The sequence below is a fragment of the Penicillium psychrofluorescens genome (genome assembly GCF_964197705.1).
Source record: "Penicillium psychrofluorescens genome assembly, chromosome: 3".
In the NCBI taxonomy this organism is placed as follows: domain Eukaryota; kingdom Fungi; phylum Ascomycota; class Eurotiomycetes; order Eurotiales; family Aspergillaceae; genus Penicillium; species Penicillium psychrofluorescens.
The window spans coordinates 80822-93686 of NC_133441.1; the positions used below are offsets into that span (position 1 = coordinate 80822).

Below are 12865 nucleotides of genomic sequence, written 5' to 3' on the forward strand. Positions count from 1 at the left end.
CTTCGACTAGGTCATCTTTAATATCGTCTGTATAAGACCTTGAGGAATATCCGTTCTAAGGCCCTTTAGGATCGCACTCTATAATCACTAACTTTAACTAGCTATTAATCCAAATTCTACCCTAAATTATTTATAAAATCTCTTACCGATAGCTTATTAAACTCATAAACTCTTACAAAAAGGCCTTGTTTTAGAATAAGAAGACTAATTAAACCAGAGAATTTGGTCTATATTAGACGCTATATCTATTAGAGAAGATAGACTTTCCTTACTCTTTAAACCTGTCAGGTTGGTCTCACAATACACCTGACGAAGGATTTTACGGATGAGGGGAACCGAGACTCGCAGGGATATAACTTGTAGTGTGTCTCAGTATGATTCCAAGACTGATAGAGAAAACAGAGATTGATTGGTAAACGATTGTTCGATCGATCTCTTAAAACAACCTTTCCATACCGTCACCGGTTCTCCCGCTACAGGACAAATATAGGCCCTGCGAATAGGAATACCTCTACCTCAACATGAAATGTCTGCCTCAACATGAAATGTTATAACTTCACAGCAAAACGCTCCCTAAGCCACCCTCCGTAACGATAGAAGAAGAGTGGCACTGGAAGAAAAGCCACGCCTATAAAACCCAGGACGCTATTCCCCCACCCAAGTCCTAGGTTTGCATACAAAGACGGTCCTGCCAATGGAATGAAAGCTGCAAAAAGAAGTCGGATAACCACGTTCGAAGCCAACGCAGAGGCAGCAGCCTCAGGACCAAAAGCATCCACCATGTAGAGCTGAGTTGGCATTATGACCCAGAGAAAGCCGAATCCAAAGACGGAGGTGCCTATGATGGGCACGATCCAATGAGTCTGCTTCTCGGCTGCCCAGCCATACCAGAAGATGCCGACGGGCACGGCGGGCATGACCCATATCATGGGCTTCAGGCGTCCTTCAGGTTTGGGCGAATCTCCAACTGCCTTTTGTAGCTTGTCACTCACGGTTGCAAAGACTCCGAGAGAGACGGCCATTCCAATTCCAACGCCGAGATATGACAAGCCAGAAATTCCGGCGGAGAAGTGGTATTGTTCCTTAAAGACCGTGGGAAACGTGGTGAACAGTATAAAGAGGAGGCCGAAAACGAACGCGCACAGGAGAGAAAGGAGGAGCACAATTGGCGACAGGATGAGAAGCTTTGTTGGTCGAATAATAGCGCGGAAAAGTAGCTGGCGAGGGGTCAGGCCTCGGTCCATCTTCGACACCAGAGCAGCATTGCCAGTTTCTTTCCGGAGGCGAGCAGCTTTCCATCCTAGCAGCACGGTGGCATTGGTCTCGCGGAGGAAGAAGATTGATAAAGTAAACGATACTCCTGTCTAGGTCGAACCGTCAGCCACTCGAGAATAGTAGGTGTTGTGCTCTACGCACTAGGATTATGATGATCCAAAAGGTCCATCGCCAGCCAATTGATTCGGAAACAAAGCCACCAATAATTGGGCCTAAGACCTTGACTATCGTCAGTATCATGACGGTTTGCGTGGGGCAATGCCACCTACTGGTCCTAAAAGTGGACCCATGAAGAACAGAGACATTGCCTTCCCGCGCTGAGCTGGCGGGACGACGTCTGCGACTGTTCCTCCGCCAACTGTCAATGGGCCCGAGGAGGCACATCCGGCAAGGAATCGAAAAACGAGAAACATGCCGGTGTTTTTGCTCAGCGCACATCCGATGATGAAGCCAATGTAAATGACATTGCAGGTGTGGTAGATCACAAGACGTCCGTACAGTTCGGATAGCGGTGCAATGAACATTGGCCCAACTGCGAAGCCGCAAAGGTAAATGGACACTGTGAGACTGACAATGGTGGAACTCGTGACATGGAACTCCTTAGCAAGCGCGGCAGCTCCAGGTGCAAACATTGTCGCGGCGAGGTTGCTATATGTGTATTAGTCAATACGGGATGTGTTTCGTCAAAGGAGCTCAGGAACTGCCTTACGCAGTGAGCAAGAAGGCACTGGCGAAGACGACTTGGGTCATACGTTTCCATGCTGGCCAGTTCTGCGGATTTTGGGGATCATCTGGCCCATCCCAATGGACGATATTGTCCTTTGTCTCTTGTTCAATTGCTGCTTGGTCAGGCTTGCTAGATTGTTGGTCATGGTGGCCGGCTTCCGATGTAGCCGGCTTTTCATGGGCGGATTCCAAGTCGGCCGCCATGATATGCTGTCGAGGGTGGTGTGAATCTGGGATATTGGCGCCTGTCTGTTCACTGGTGCTAGGCTTTGCTTGCTATATATTTGAACGCATGGTAGGCGGCCGGACCAACGCCCGGATGAAGAAGGCCGCTCTCTATCCCTCGCGCCATGTAGGGCGCGCGGCACAAGTACTAAATCCGCTAAATGGTCTCTAATTCCGGAGACAAACTAGATATCTGCTTAATAGAAGGCGAGCTAGGAGAGCGAGTGGACTCGGAGGGTCGGAGGAACGGGGGTCGTGGGCCGCGCACGGACAGTCCACGCGGAGGGTTGACGCGGAGGGTCGGATGGTGGTTGCTTTCTCCATTGCCTCTCGGTTTGCGGCGCCAGACATATTCTTTCTCTTCTCAAAGTTGCTGTGAAACTTTTTGAGAGCGCACCAGAGGATAATTCCGCTTTCGACATACCGAGACTGCCGTATACGAGGTTGAGCTTCGCGAGAGCCGAGATCCAGTCACACCATGGCCGACAATGCTGATCGTCCGCGTCCGCCGCCAAATCGACGCAGAGACAAAGTCCAGCTTTCCTGCGGCCATTGCAGACATCGAAAGTACGTTCTCGACAGCCATCACAAAGCCGTGCACGCTTAACTTTGCCAGGCTGAGGTGCGATCGACGGCACCCATGCGGCGCTTGCTCGAGTCGTGGCCTCACTAACTCCTGCAATTATGCGACATCTTCTTCTACGCCCGATGCTCAGCGGACCGTTGCTCTGCGGCAGTCAACCAGCCTCCATGGCAGAATCTCTGAACTGGAGAGCCTTGTCGTGACGCTCATGAAAGGTCAATCACTCCCAAATCTGCCCGTACCAAAATCGCCGAGACCAAGCTCGCTATCATCCGCAGATCTGCTCCCCGAAATCCGGAGACCAAAAATTCCCCAAGATGAAGTTGCATCCCCGTCAGACCCTGGCACCCTAGAGTTGCGCGAGTCTGGAACCAGCTATGTCCAGAGTGACCATTGGGAGGCCATCCTTACTAAAATCAGAGGACTGAAGGAGGACTTGGTCACTGACAGCAAGGCTCCGCCCGGCTCATACTTGTTCTATGGCCCGAACCGTCATGCAACTCGAGATGAAATACTGGCTGCTGTTCCTCCTCGTTCAGTTGTTGATCGCCTCATGGCCCTTCACTTCGATTCTTACATCATCACTCCGTGTCAGTGCGTCTAGGTTTTCTTTCCGCTCTCAGAGGCATTGACTGTGTGCTGTAGATCTCATTCATGGCAAGAAATTTCTCCGAGAGGTGTGGTCTTTCTAAATTGGCCGATTACAAGCAGTCTAACATTTGACCAGTACGAAACCTTCTGGGAGGATCCGTCTGTAACTTCTATCGCTTGGATCGGTCTCATGTTCTCCATGCTATCTATTGCTGCGCAGTTGCAGATTTTCACCATTGACTTCACTGACGGACGAGCCGAATCGCTCAAGGCGGAATATCTTACCATGAAGGAAGCCTTCCGGGAGAAGGCCGTTCAGTGTCTTATTCTCGCTAGGTATACGACGGGAGGACCATATATCCTGGAAACCCTCATAACGATCCTTACTGGAGAGTTTATTCTCTTGAAAGATGGCGCTACCGATGGCTGGCTTTTGATCAGTATGATACTTCATCTTGCAATGCGCATGGGCTATCACAGGGACCCAGATCACTTTCCCGGAATATCTCCATTCGAGGGTGAGATGCGTAGACGCATCTGGACTACAATCCTTCAATTAGATCTCGGTCTCTCCTTGGAGATTGGTCTTCCTCGAAGTGCCACCGATACGCACATGGATACAAAACAGCCCCGTAATCTGCGCGACTGTGATTTTGAAGAGGACACGACCGAGATGCCTCCGCCGAGGCCAGAAACAGAATGGACGCCGGTGCTCCCTCTCATTGCAAGAGGGCGACTGATAACAGCTCTTGGCTTGATTTGCGATGTCAACACCGATATCAATCCCCCTTCTTACGACGAGGTCATCAAGGTCGACGCACTACTTGAAGACGTCCACAAGCGTGCTATTCCGCCCGTGCTGCGCTGGGAAACTATGCCACATCCCATCACGGATAGTTCAATCCTTGTGGTACAGCGGGTAAGTGTAGAAACGACCTACTACAAATCACGCATCCTCCTGTACCGGAGGGCTTTGATCAGCTTCCTAGTTCGACCATCTCAAGAGCGGGACAGGGAGTCAGTGCGAATTTGCTTAGATTCCGCACTCAAGATTCTATCTTTTCAACGGATGCTTCACGAAGAGTCTCAGCCATTTGGTCGTTTATGTCACCTTAGGTGGAAGGTCACCCATATATTCAGCCAGGATGTTCTCCCCGCAACGAGCGTGCTCTGTCTCTTCCTTCAAGACGTCGATAAATTTGAATTGATTGAGACTGCAGGACAGACAACGTGGTCGCTCAAGGCTGAAGAGATTCGACAACAACTAACGATCTCGCACAAGATTTGGCTTCAAATGAGTACGGCATCTGCGGAAGCTGGAAAAGTAGCTAAAGCTCTGAGCATCGTCCTTGGGAATACAGAAGCGTCTGCCGAGGACGGTAGCGGGCCCGCTTCTTACGACTTTCTGACAGATTTCGATGCCATACCTCTGAATGAATTTGGCGCAACGTTCAACAATCAACGTGAGAAGCACACTCGGTCATGCTGATTGCAACTAACAAAAAGGCTTATCAGATTTTCCTTCTGGCTTCTACTCTCCTCTCGCGTTTTTTGATAATGTACTGGAAACTCGGGGGACATGAAAATATGACTGCTTTGCTGTCGATACGGACATTACAGAAGGCATTCAACAAGCGTGCCATAATCAGAAATGCGGTAGCAAGCACGAACCGAGTATAAAGGAATGCGATGGACGCACCCCCTTGAGGCTAGAAGCAAAAGGAATTCGATTGTGATAAAGAGACACCCTCGCATGCACGAGAATATCGGGTCAAATAAGCCTTGTCTTGGGTAGGCCTGGCATCATGAAAGGGAATTCAGTCTGAAGAAGGCGGATGGATATAGACGTGTGAAGCCATTGGGTAGTGAGTGAGCTTGGATTGGGATTCTTGACCCGTGAGGACGGCTTTGAGATTCCTTGAGAGGATATTCACGCTGCTCTGTGAGGAAGAAAATGTTTGCCTGTTGGGGGGTATAATCGGCTTCACGTGACTTACATCTCGTAATTTTCTAGTCGTCAAAATTTTCTAACCTATCACGACAGGAAATAAAGTCGAATCGGCACCCGCCTATCAAGGCGAAGGCGTCCGCTCCTGACGGAATTGGTTGCGTTCAGCCTTGGCCTCTCTCATCGGCAATGGCATTAATAGCGGACCAAATTTGCCGGATTTAAGGACCATGGGAGCCGCCAGCCGGAAACACTGGTCTTGTAAAAGCAGTTTACTCCGCCGTCAATCCGGACCATTATCAACGAGAAGACTCATCGTGCGAAAGATACAAAAAATGCGAATGCCACATCGGAGGGCCATCAGACGCGGATTGCACTTCAACCAGGCTCAATAGCAGTCGAAAACCTCACCTCAACAATCGCACTTTTCACGCACGAGCTCAACTGGTCCCTGACCAATGCATCATATACTACAGCTTGAACACGTTAGAGTAGGTATGCACTGTATATGAATCTGCTGGTGTCGGCTATGGTGGGAAGCATGAATATTGTGCAGAATGGCGTGCGGCTTTTTGTCGGCACGTGGGCATTTGCAAGAGCACCGAGGCCGATCCAGATGGCAACAAGAACACCTTGTGGCATGCCCAACAAAATTGCGAGATACCCCATTCAGGATTGCTGAAACAAATCCGAGTAACGTAAAAGTCAAGTTTTGTAGTCGAAGTAGGCCTCTTTAATCTGAACCCAATTGATGCCCATTGCTTCGATGCCAGTTTGGTTACGCCGAACGCGAGCAACCATGAGCAATCTTTGACGGTGAGTGAAGCCTCGAAAGGCGGTTGGAGAGTCTGGGGGCAAGGGAAATAGAACTATAGCCCAAAAGGAGCAAAATGCACCGACTATCAATAATTCATACCTCTTGGACTCTAGTGCACCATCAATCTGGCCAATTGCATATCCTGAAGCCTGGTTCAGTGATATCCAACTGGAATGATCCTTGTGGGCCCAGCTCACCAATAACATCGCCACCGGCAACTCCAATACCATTCCAGGCATACCATGCCGAGATCCGAGATGGCTGCTTTTCAAGGGTATAGAACATCGACGTAATGAGAATAAATGCCGGGTCAGCGTTGGCTTCAAAGGCACAAGACAGAATTCGCAGGACTATGAGGGTAGCTAAGTTGTTCATCCCGGCCTGGCACATAAGCAGTGCTCCCCACATGAAAATGTTGAATGGAAGGCACCATGCAGGGGGACAGCGCTGCATGATCAGGTTCGAAGGTATAGACCAAATTAACCATCCTTAATAAAACACACTTGGCAACCAGGAATACTCTTCGTTCCTTGGAGAGCGAGTTCATCTTTGACGGCGATGATTGCTGCATATGACAGCGTTGTTTGTCGACGTAATAGAGCACGATCAGTTATGGTTAATATTTACCCCATGGTCGGCAAGCCAATTTACATAGAAAAAATAAAAAATTCCCAGTAAGGGCAGAATCTGAGTATCCAGCTTGAGTAAAAGTCTCTTTGCTTCTTCTATCGATAGCCTGGTCATTTGGATATAGCTGCAGAGCTTTATAATACATTTCTGCATCGGGTTGATCGATCTCAGGCGGAGGCGTTGGTTTGGAGTTGACTCGACATGCTTCCGTTCATCATAAGTGACTTTCCCTCCGTTTTTCTTGTTTTCAGTGGTGTTGTCTTCCACGGCCAAGTGGGCAGTTCTTACTCGGCTGCCAAGTTCAGCGTGGCTAGGCAAGTCTGTCGGTCAATAGTGAGAAGGTCGAAGGTAGGTAGAGAGGACTTTTATGTCAAATCGGATGATCTTCCAGCCACATGGAAGCTAACATCTCCAAGTTCTTGGCCTTCATAGTACCCCAGTTACTAGCAATGAGTGAAAATCAGAATCCAGTAGAGCTATGCGGGAGCGTAGCGATAGAGCCAAAACGCCGAGCAAAGGACACCTATTGGTGGGTCGCTGTCCATTATCCACTCTCTTCAGAACACGCAAACCCGAAAATACCAAATTATACTGAAGCGGAAGTGCCGTAATTTTGTCATTGATTGAAACATCGTCTGTAATTTCGTTGGTTGGACAGATTCATTGATCTTGAGTGGCGGGCAACTACGAAGCACCATAAATCTCGACGCTTATCCCGCCCATTCTGAGGGTACAGGTCAGCTGCCAACTACGGAACGTTCACTCCAGACTGTGACTCACACTAGTCCAGATTAGGTTAGACTATATGAGTCATGAAAGTCATGTGATTGAATTCCCATACATGAGCTTCCTACTTCCACGCTCGTACTTCTCTCTGCCTACTACCGCCTTACAGATCAGAATAGAAGTTTTCTATAGGAATAGAAGTTTTCTATATTCTTAAGTTGTTGACATTACATCTAACCTCCTAGAGTATCCTTATACACATCTTAGTTTTAGGCATCTTAGCCTTAGTCTTTCTATAGGTATTAAGCACTTTATAAGCGCTTATAAAGCGCGTAAGAAGCGAGTAAATATCGATTTGCTTATTTACTTCCTATCGTAACCCTTAACCTTGTACAACACCTTACTAGGCATAACAATAAATGATTCATTCTTTTAAAATTTAGTATAACTACTTTAGATACTATATACATAAAGAGATAGGAAAAAAAGAAGATTTTTAGGGGTAATATAGATAGTGATAGTTATCCGTAGGCAATAATTTAGGTGCGTGCTCAGTATACTTCGATGTAATTATTCTGTAAAATACGCTAGTAAAAAATGTTAGCGAGTCCTCAGTCCCGATTGCTTGCTTTTAGCGTCATTTGTAGTCGGGACCGAACGCGCTCTAATTGGCATGTCAGATATGTACTCGCCCATTCTTTACCAAATGGCTCTCTGGGTGGATAAGTCATTCATATTGCAATTCAGAGGAAAATTTATTATTATTTAGAAGGGAAGAATTGAGGCTATATATAACGAGGAGAACCAATTTGATTTCTAGAGACACTTCTGGATTTATTTCTGATGCTGCAGCTTTGTTCCTGATCTGTACCAGTCTCATATCACAACACTAGCAATTTTGTCGTCTCCCCGGACTGTGTCAGGGTGAACCCCTAATCATCGACCGCGAATCAGAATATCGGAACCCATATTACCCGACCCCCTCTTTGATCCGCGTGTGGACCCCCTTCGCACCGTGTCCGTTCGGGGCACGCACGCAGGCCCAGTGAGCGCGGCGGGAGGACCGCACCACCCCGCGAGGCGGGGCGCAAGTCAGACTGCAGAATGAGCAGCGACAGCAACAACCATGCAGGATGCTACTAGTGTTGTGATTGTGTGTTGTATTTTTCTTTCATTATGATTTTCTATAGTCTCCCACATAATACTAATGTCACGATAGATGTCTGTCTCATTCTCACACAAAGTTATCTTTGAGGCGGGCTACAATAGGTTGAAATAAGGACAAGAAAACAAACATATCCCAACAACTCTACCACATTATAGAGTGTAGGCGAAATAGTTACTGACATAGTTCCGCCGTCAAGTTGACTGGCCGGGGGCACCCATAGACCTTCTTATGAGCTGGGGTACTATAGCAGGCGGCATCATTTGCCGCACAGTCAAAGACCTCACAACCGGCCCCAGGACTAAGCGAATTAGGATTCGCTGCGAAGGGGTTGCCATATTCCGTGCTTAGTTCATCTTGAAGAAGGATGCGATTAACAAAAGATTTTTCGCTAACAGATAGATTAGGTGCACTCACAGTATGCGTAGTCCGGAGTGGAGGAGAACGAATAGCCAAAGAAGAGAGGCTTCGCTAGCGTCTTTGCCTTGCCCATCTTGATGGTCTACAGATTCCATCTCTAGTCAGTTTCCTTTGCTATATGGAGAATTGCGCAGACCGAATAAGACGGAGTAACGTACCGAGCCAGATACTCTGAATTTCTCGGAGAAAGTTCCATCCTTAGGAATGGTGGTGAGAGGGCCGGGGGCGCTGCCATCGTAAGGGAACGACTGCACATACACGGGGGTGGCACAGTGATTGTGCACGATCGCATTCTGGCCTGAGACCAGGCCGATGAGGGCACCAAATGTGACTAGGGAGGTCTTCATGGTTGGTATTTCGCTTTTGTTTTGCAATAGAAGCTTAAATTATCTGTTTCCCTCCCGACAAAGGAAGGAACTGGCGGTCTTCATATAGGTCTGCTGCTCGGACCACGGGTAGTACCGATGATATACCGATGGAGTACAGTGCCGAGCAATGAATAAATCAGCGCTAGTAGGCCCACCCAGTACTATACTATATTAGGATAGATCTTATTTTGAAAACTAATTACTGTTATTATTTGCATATCATAGACTATGCCCAAATCGCATGGTCAAATATTAGGAAATAGGTAATTATCAATGTCGCCATGACGGTGCCGTGTCGCGTGCAAGCAGTGTTTGAACCAGATAGATGGCACACTAAATACTAGGCAGTTTGGTATGTAATCACGTTTCTTTTTAACCGTCATTTATCTTTATTGTACACTAGCGCGCCAAGCTATGCTAGCGGTGATTTATTTCGGTGTCCTCCTACTGTACGTCCGGGAGGCCTTTGATCTAAGACACGGCGTTCATTCCATGTCTTAGATTATCAGGCAACCTCCCAGGGGCCTATCCCACAGCCAATTAACACGAGTGGCAGGTGAGACATGCGCATCGCCGCCACTGCATGTACTCCGCACCAAGGACATCGCAAGGTAGCGTTACATCCACCCTGTGCTGTGACCCCGCATAGTACTATAATTCGTGCTTTTGTGTTTGTTCATTACAGTAGTAAGCGCGCCAACACGACTGATACGATCAGCGATATTATCTACAAGCTATCCCAGCCTCGGAAATCTACATTGTAACAAAATCAGGAAAAGCAGACGGAAACGACGGAAGCATGGCGAGCGTCATCTGGCTAACTCTTAGTACTTTATTGCCGGCTAGAGGTTACGGTTGATTAGGTAGCGACAAAGTGCACATTAATGACAAGTCTACATAAAAAAAGCAATAAGTGAGGTTCTATTTCAACATGATAATGTGCTCGCTCTTCAGTGATTCAAAAATCAATATCCTCTAGTTCTAACTGACTAACATGTGTATTAGCCCGCTCAATAGTCCTTAGACCGGATATCGTAAAACTACGGCGGCTAACAACTAACGTAATTCGCAAGTGAGGGCCGCATTAAATCGCAGTCGCTCCCCAAAGCTTCAACACAATCATTTCAACTAGCCACCATGCCCCCCCATTCGCAATTAAAATCCCTAAAACACTGCCAATCAGTAGTGAAGTATCGAGCTAGCGATAAATTTCTACTAAGGTGGCGATATATTCTCTATTCGCGAAGCTAAGCGCGTATTTGACATACCTGATCGAACTTTACGTCGTCGACTCATAGGCGTACTAATTCGACAAGACACGTGCGCAGACAGTCATAAATTGACTCCCGAAGAAGACAGATCGCTCCTTAAACGGATTCTATTTATGGGTATGCGTGGATTTGCCCCGAGGCCATCAATAGTAGGGTAAGAAGGTAACCTGCTATTGGCGGGAGCGCTGCAATCAGACCGTTGAGACGAATTAGGCTACTAACTATATTGAGCGCTATCCAGAGCTTGAATCGCTGTTTTCTCGTCAATACGACTATAAAGGGGCTTTATGCGAAGGTCCACGCATTGTTATGCCTTGTTTTGACCCTGCACAAGGCACAATCGACGAAAAAGGTATCCAACCGAAAGATATCGAAATTTTTGACGAAGTAGGCTTTGCAATGGGCCTAAATACGACGGAAATAGTTACAAGAGCCGAATACTACGATCGGCAGCCAGCGAATCGCGAATGGGTCACATCCATTGAATATGTGAATTCGACAGGATTTGTACTCCTTGTTTTCTCGAATTATCAACGTAAAATTCCGGAAGACAGTTCCTCGTAGGCTTCCCTTACTCCCCAGCCTCAAACATACCCTCTTTGTACCACACACTCTCAACTCCCCATCATGACCGCCATTGCTACTGGGAATGGCGGCAGGATTAAATTATTGGCCTAGATGATAATCCGTAATTAATTTCTGCCGTAAAGTAAAGACACATTAAGTATAGATATACGGACCTATGAGACGGACCTATGTAATAGATTTGAAGCATATGGGCTTAAGTGAATTTCTCAATTAGGATATAGGGTTTATAAACGTCTGACCTAACTTGGTCCTACTATTAGTGGTTATTATGCATAGAGTGAGCGAGTGCCCGATAGTATAAGCTCGCTATATATATACGTACTGTTTCGAGCAAAATCTCATAAGCACTAAGTTGTAGTAGACGTCCCACACACTTTTTGCACAATTCTGTTAGGCTTGCTCAAATTTATTTTTCTATTAATATATAGTCTCAGATCGAGACAAAGTCATAATGGTTGGTATGGGATACAATAATTGGGAAGAGAGAAAGATATATGCTTTAGTGTGTTTCATATTCACTATTAAACATGTTGACCAACTCGCGAGGGGTTGATCGAGCACGAAGAGGAACGATAGCTAGGCGTGGGCGTCTCACGATAGAAAACGATCAATTAAGGCGACAACCAGAAGCCGTTGCATATATCAAAGAGAAATTTAGCGAGAATACCCTAATCTTCTGCGAGAGTTTTATACCGATGCCGTCTGCATATCTCGAATGATATCGAAAAGCTAAGAGACCTTGAAAAGCTACAGACTTCAACTCCATGGTGCACAAGTAACCTCGGCTAAAAGGTCCACTCATATATCGAAAACGCGAAAAATATAAATGACAGCGTTACGTATTGCCGATTTCCAGATGCCCAAGCGGGATATGGGTTGACATGCGCTGCGCAAATGGACTATTTTGAACCCCGCAAAGGGCGGGATAAAAAAACCAACTTCGCCCTAGCTACAAAGCCTAGGGCTAGGCCTGCTGTCCTAGTTTGCTGCGGTGCTATACACACCTCGCGTCCTAAGTCTTCCATCTTAGGTTTGACCTGTCGCTACCTAGTAGATGCGACTTAATCGTCGCGTGAGAAGGCTGCGCGTCGGAATGGCTTCTCCGCTGCCTTATTTGATGTCTCATACAAAAGGCAAACACCTCTTCGTAGTACTTGAGGTTAGTTCTCCGTAAAATCTTCACCCCTAGTTCTGGTGGAAATGGCACATGCAAATGGCTCCATGTTATTGAAGTCTGTTGGTAGGCCAGCATGGTGGATCGATCCAAGGATAAAAGTTTTTATAGCACTAAACTGCTTTTGATTTTTGACATTCTTGGCATTGTGCGTTGGTTTCGCTTACTATGTGTTTTGTATTATAAATAGGTTAGCTAGATTATACTCAGACTGTCAGACTTCTTCTATCTTGTGATTTTGACCACATTGTGGAGTTACTAGTGGGTGATTCGTAGCCGATCAATACACCGCCTGTATTCGACACAGTCTCATCGTGAAATTACCGGCAAGTGTAGAAGCATCAGTACTCGTCGCTCC

At 47.0% G+C, this 12865-nt stretch overlaps 3 protein-coding genes across 3 annotated transcripts; 1 reads left to right on the forward strand and 2 right to left on the reverse strand.

Moving 5' to 3' along the window:
• Positions 1-548: 548 nt before the first annotated feature.
• On the reverse strand, positions 549-2205 carry PFLUO_LOCUS4163 (uncharacterized protein; the record flags this gene model as incomplete). Its single annotated transcript, XM_073781485.1, has 4 exons — positions 549-1364; positions 1417-1494; positions 1545-1923; positions 1985-2205. The coding sequence occupies 4 exons, from the start codon at positions 2203-2205 to the stop codon at positions 549-551; spliced, it is 1494 nt and encodes a 497-aa protein (XP_073638235.1).
• Positions 2206-2714: 509 nt separating this feature from the next.
• Positions 2715-4889, forward strand: PFLUO_LOCUS4164 (uncharacterized protein; the record flags this gene model as incomplete). Its single annotated transcript, XM_073781486.1, has 3 exons — positions 2715-2793; positions 3088-3347; positions 3537-4889. 3 exons carry the CDS (start codon positions 2715-2717, stop codon positions 4887-4889), a joined length of 1692 nt encoding a protein of 563 aa, XP_073638236.1.
• Positions 4890-9089: 4200 nt separating this feature from the next.
• Positions 9090-9453, reverse strand: PFLUO_LOCUS4165 (uncharacterized protein; the record flags this gene model as incomplete). Its single annotated transcript, XM_073781487.1, has 2 exons — positions 9090-9188; positions 9265-9453. 2 exons carry the CDS (start codon positions 9451-9453, stop codon positions 9090-9092), a joined length of 288 nt encoding a protein of 95 aa, XP_073638237.1.
• Between the last annotated feature and the right edge of the window lie 3412 nt (positions 9454-12865).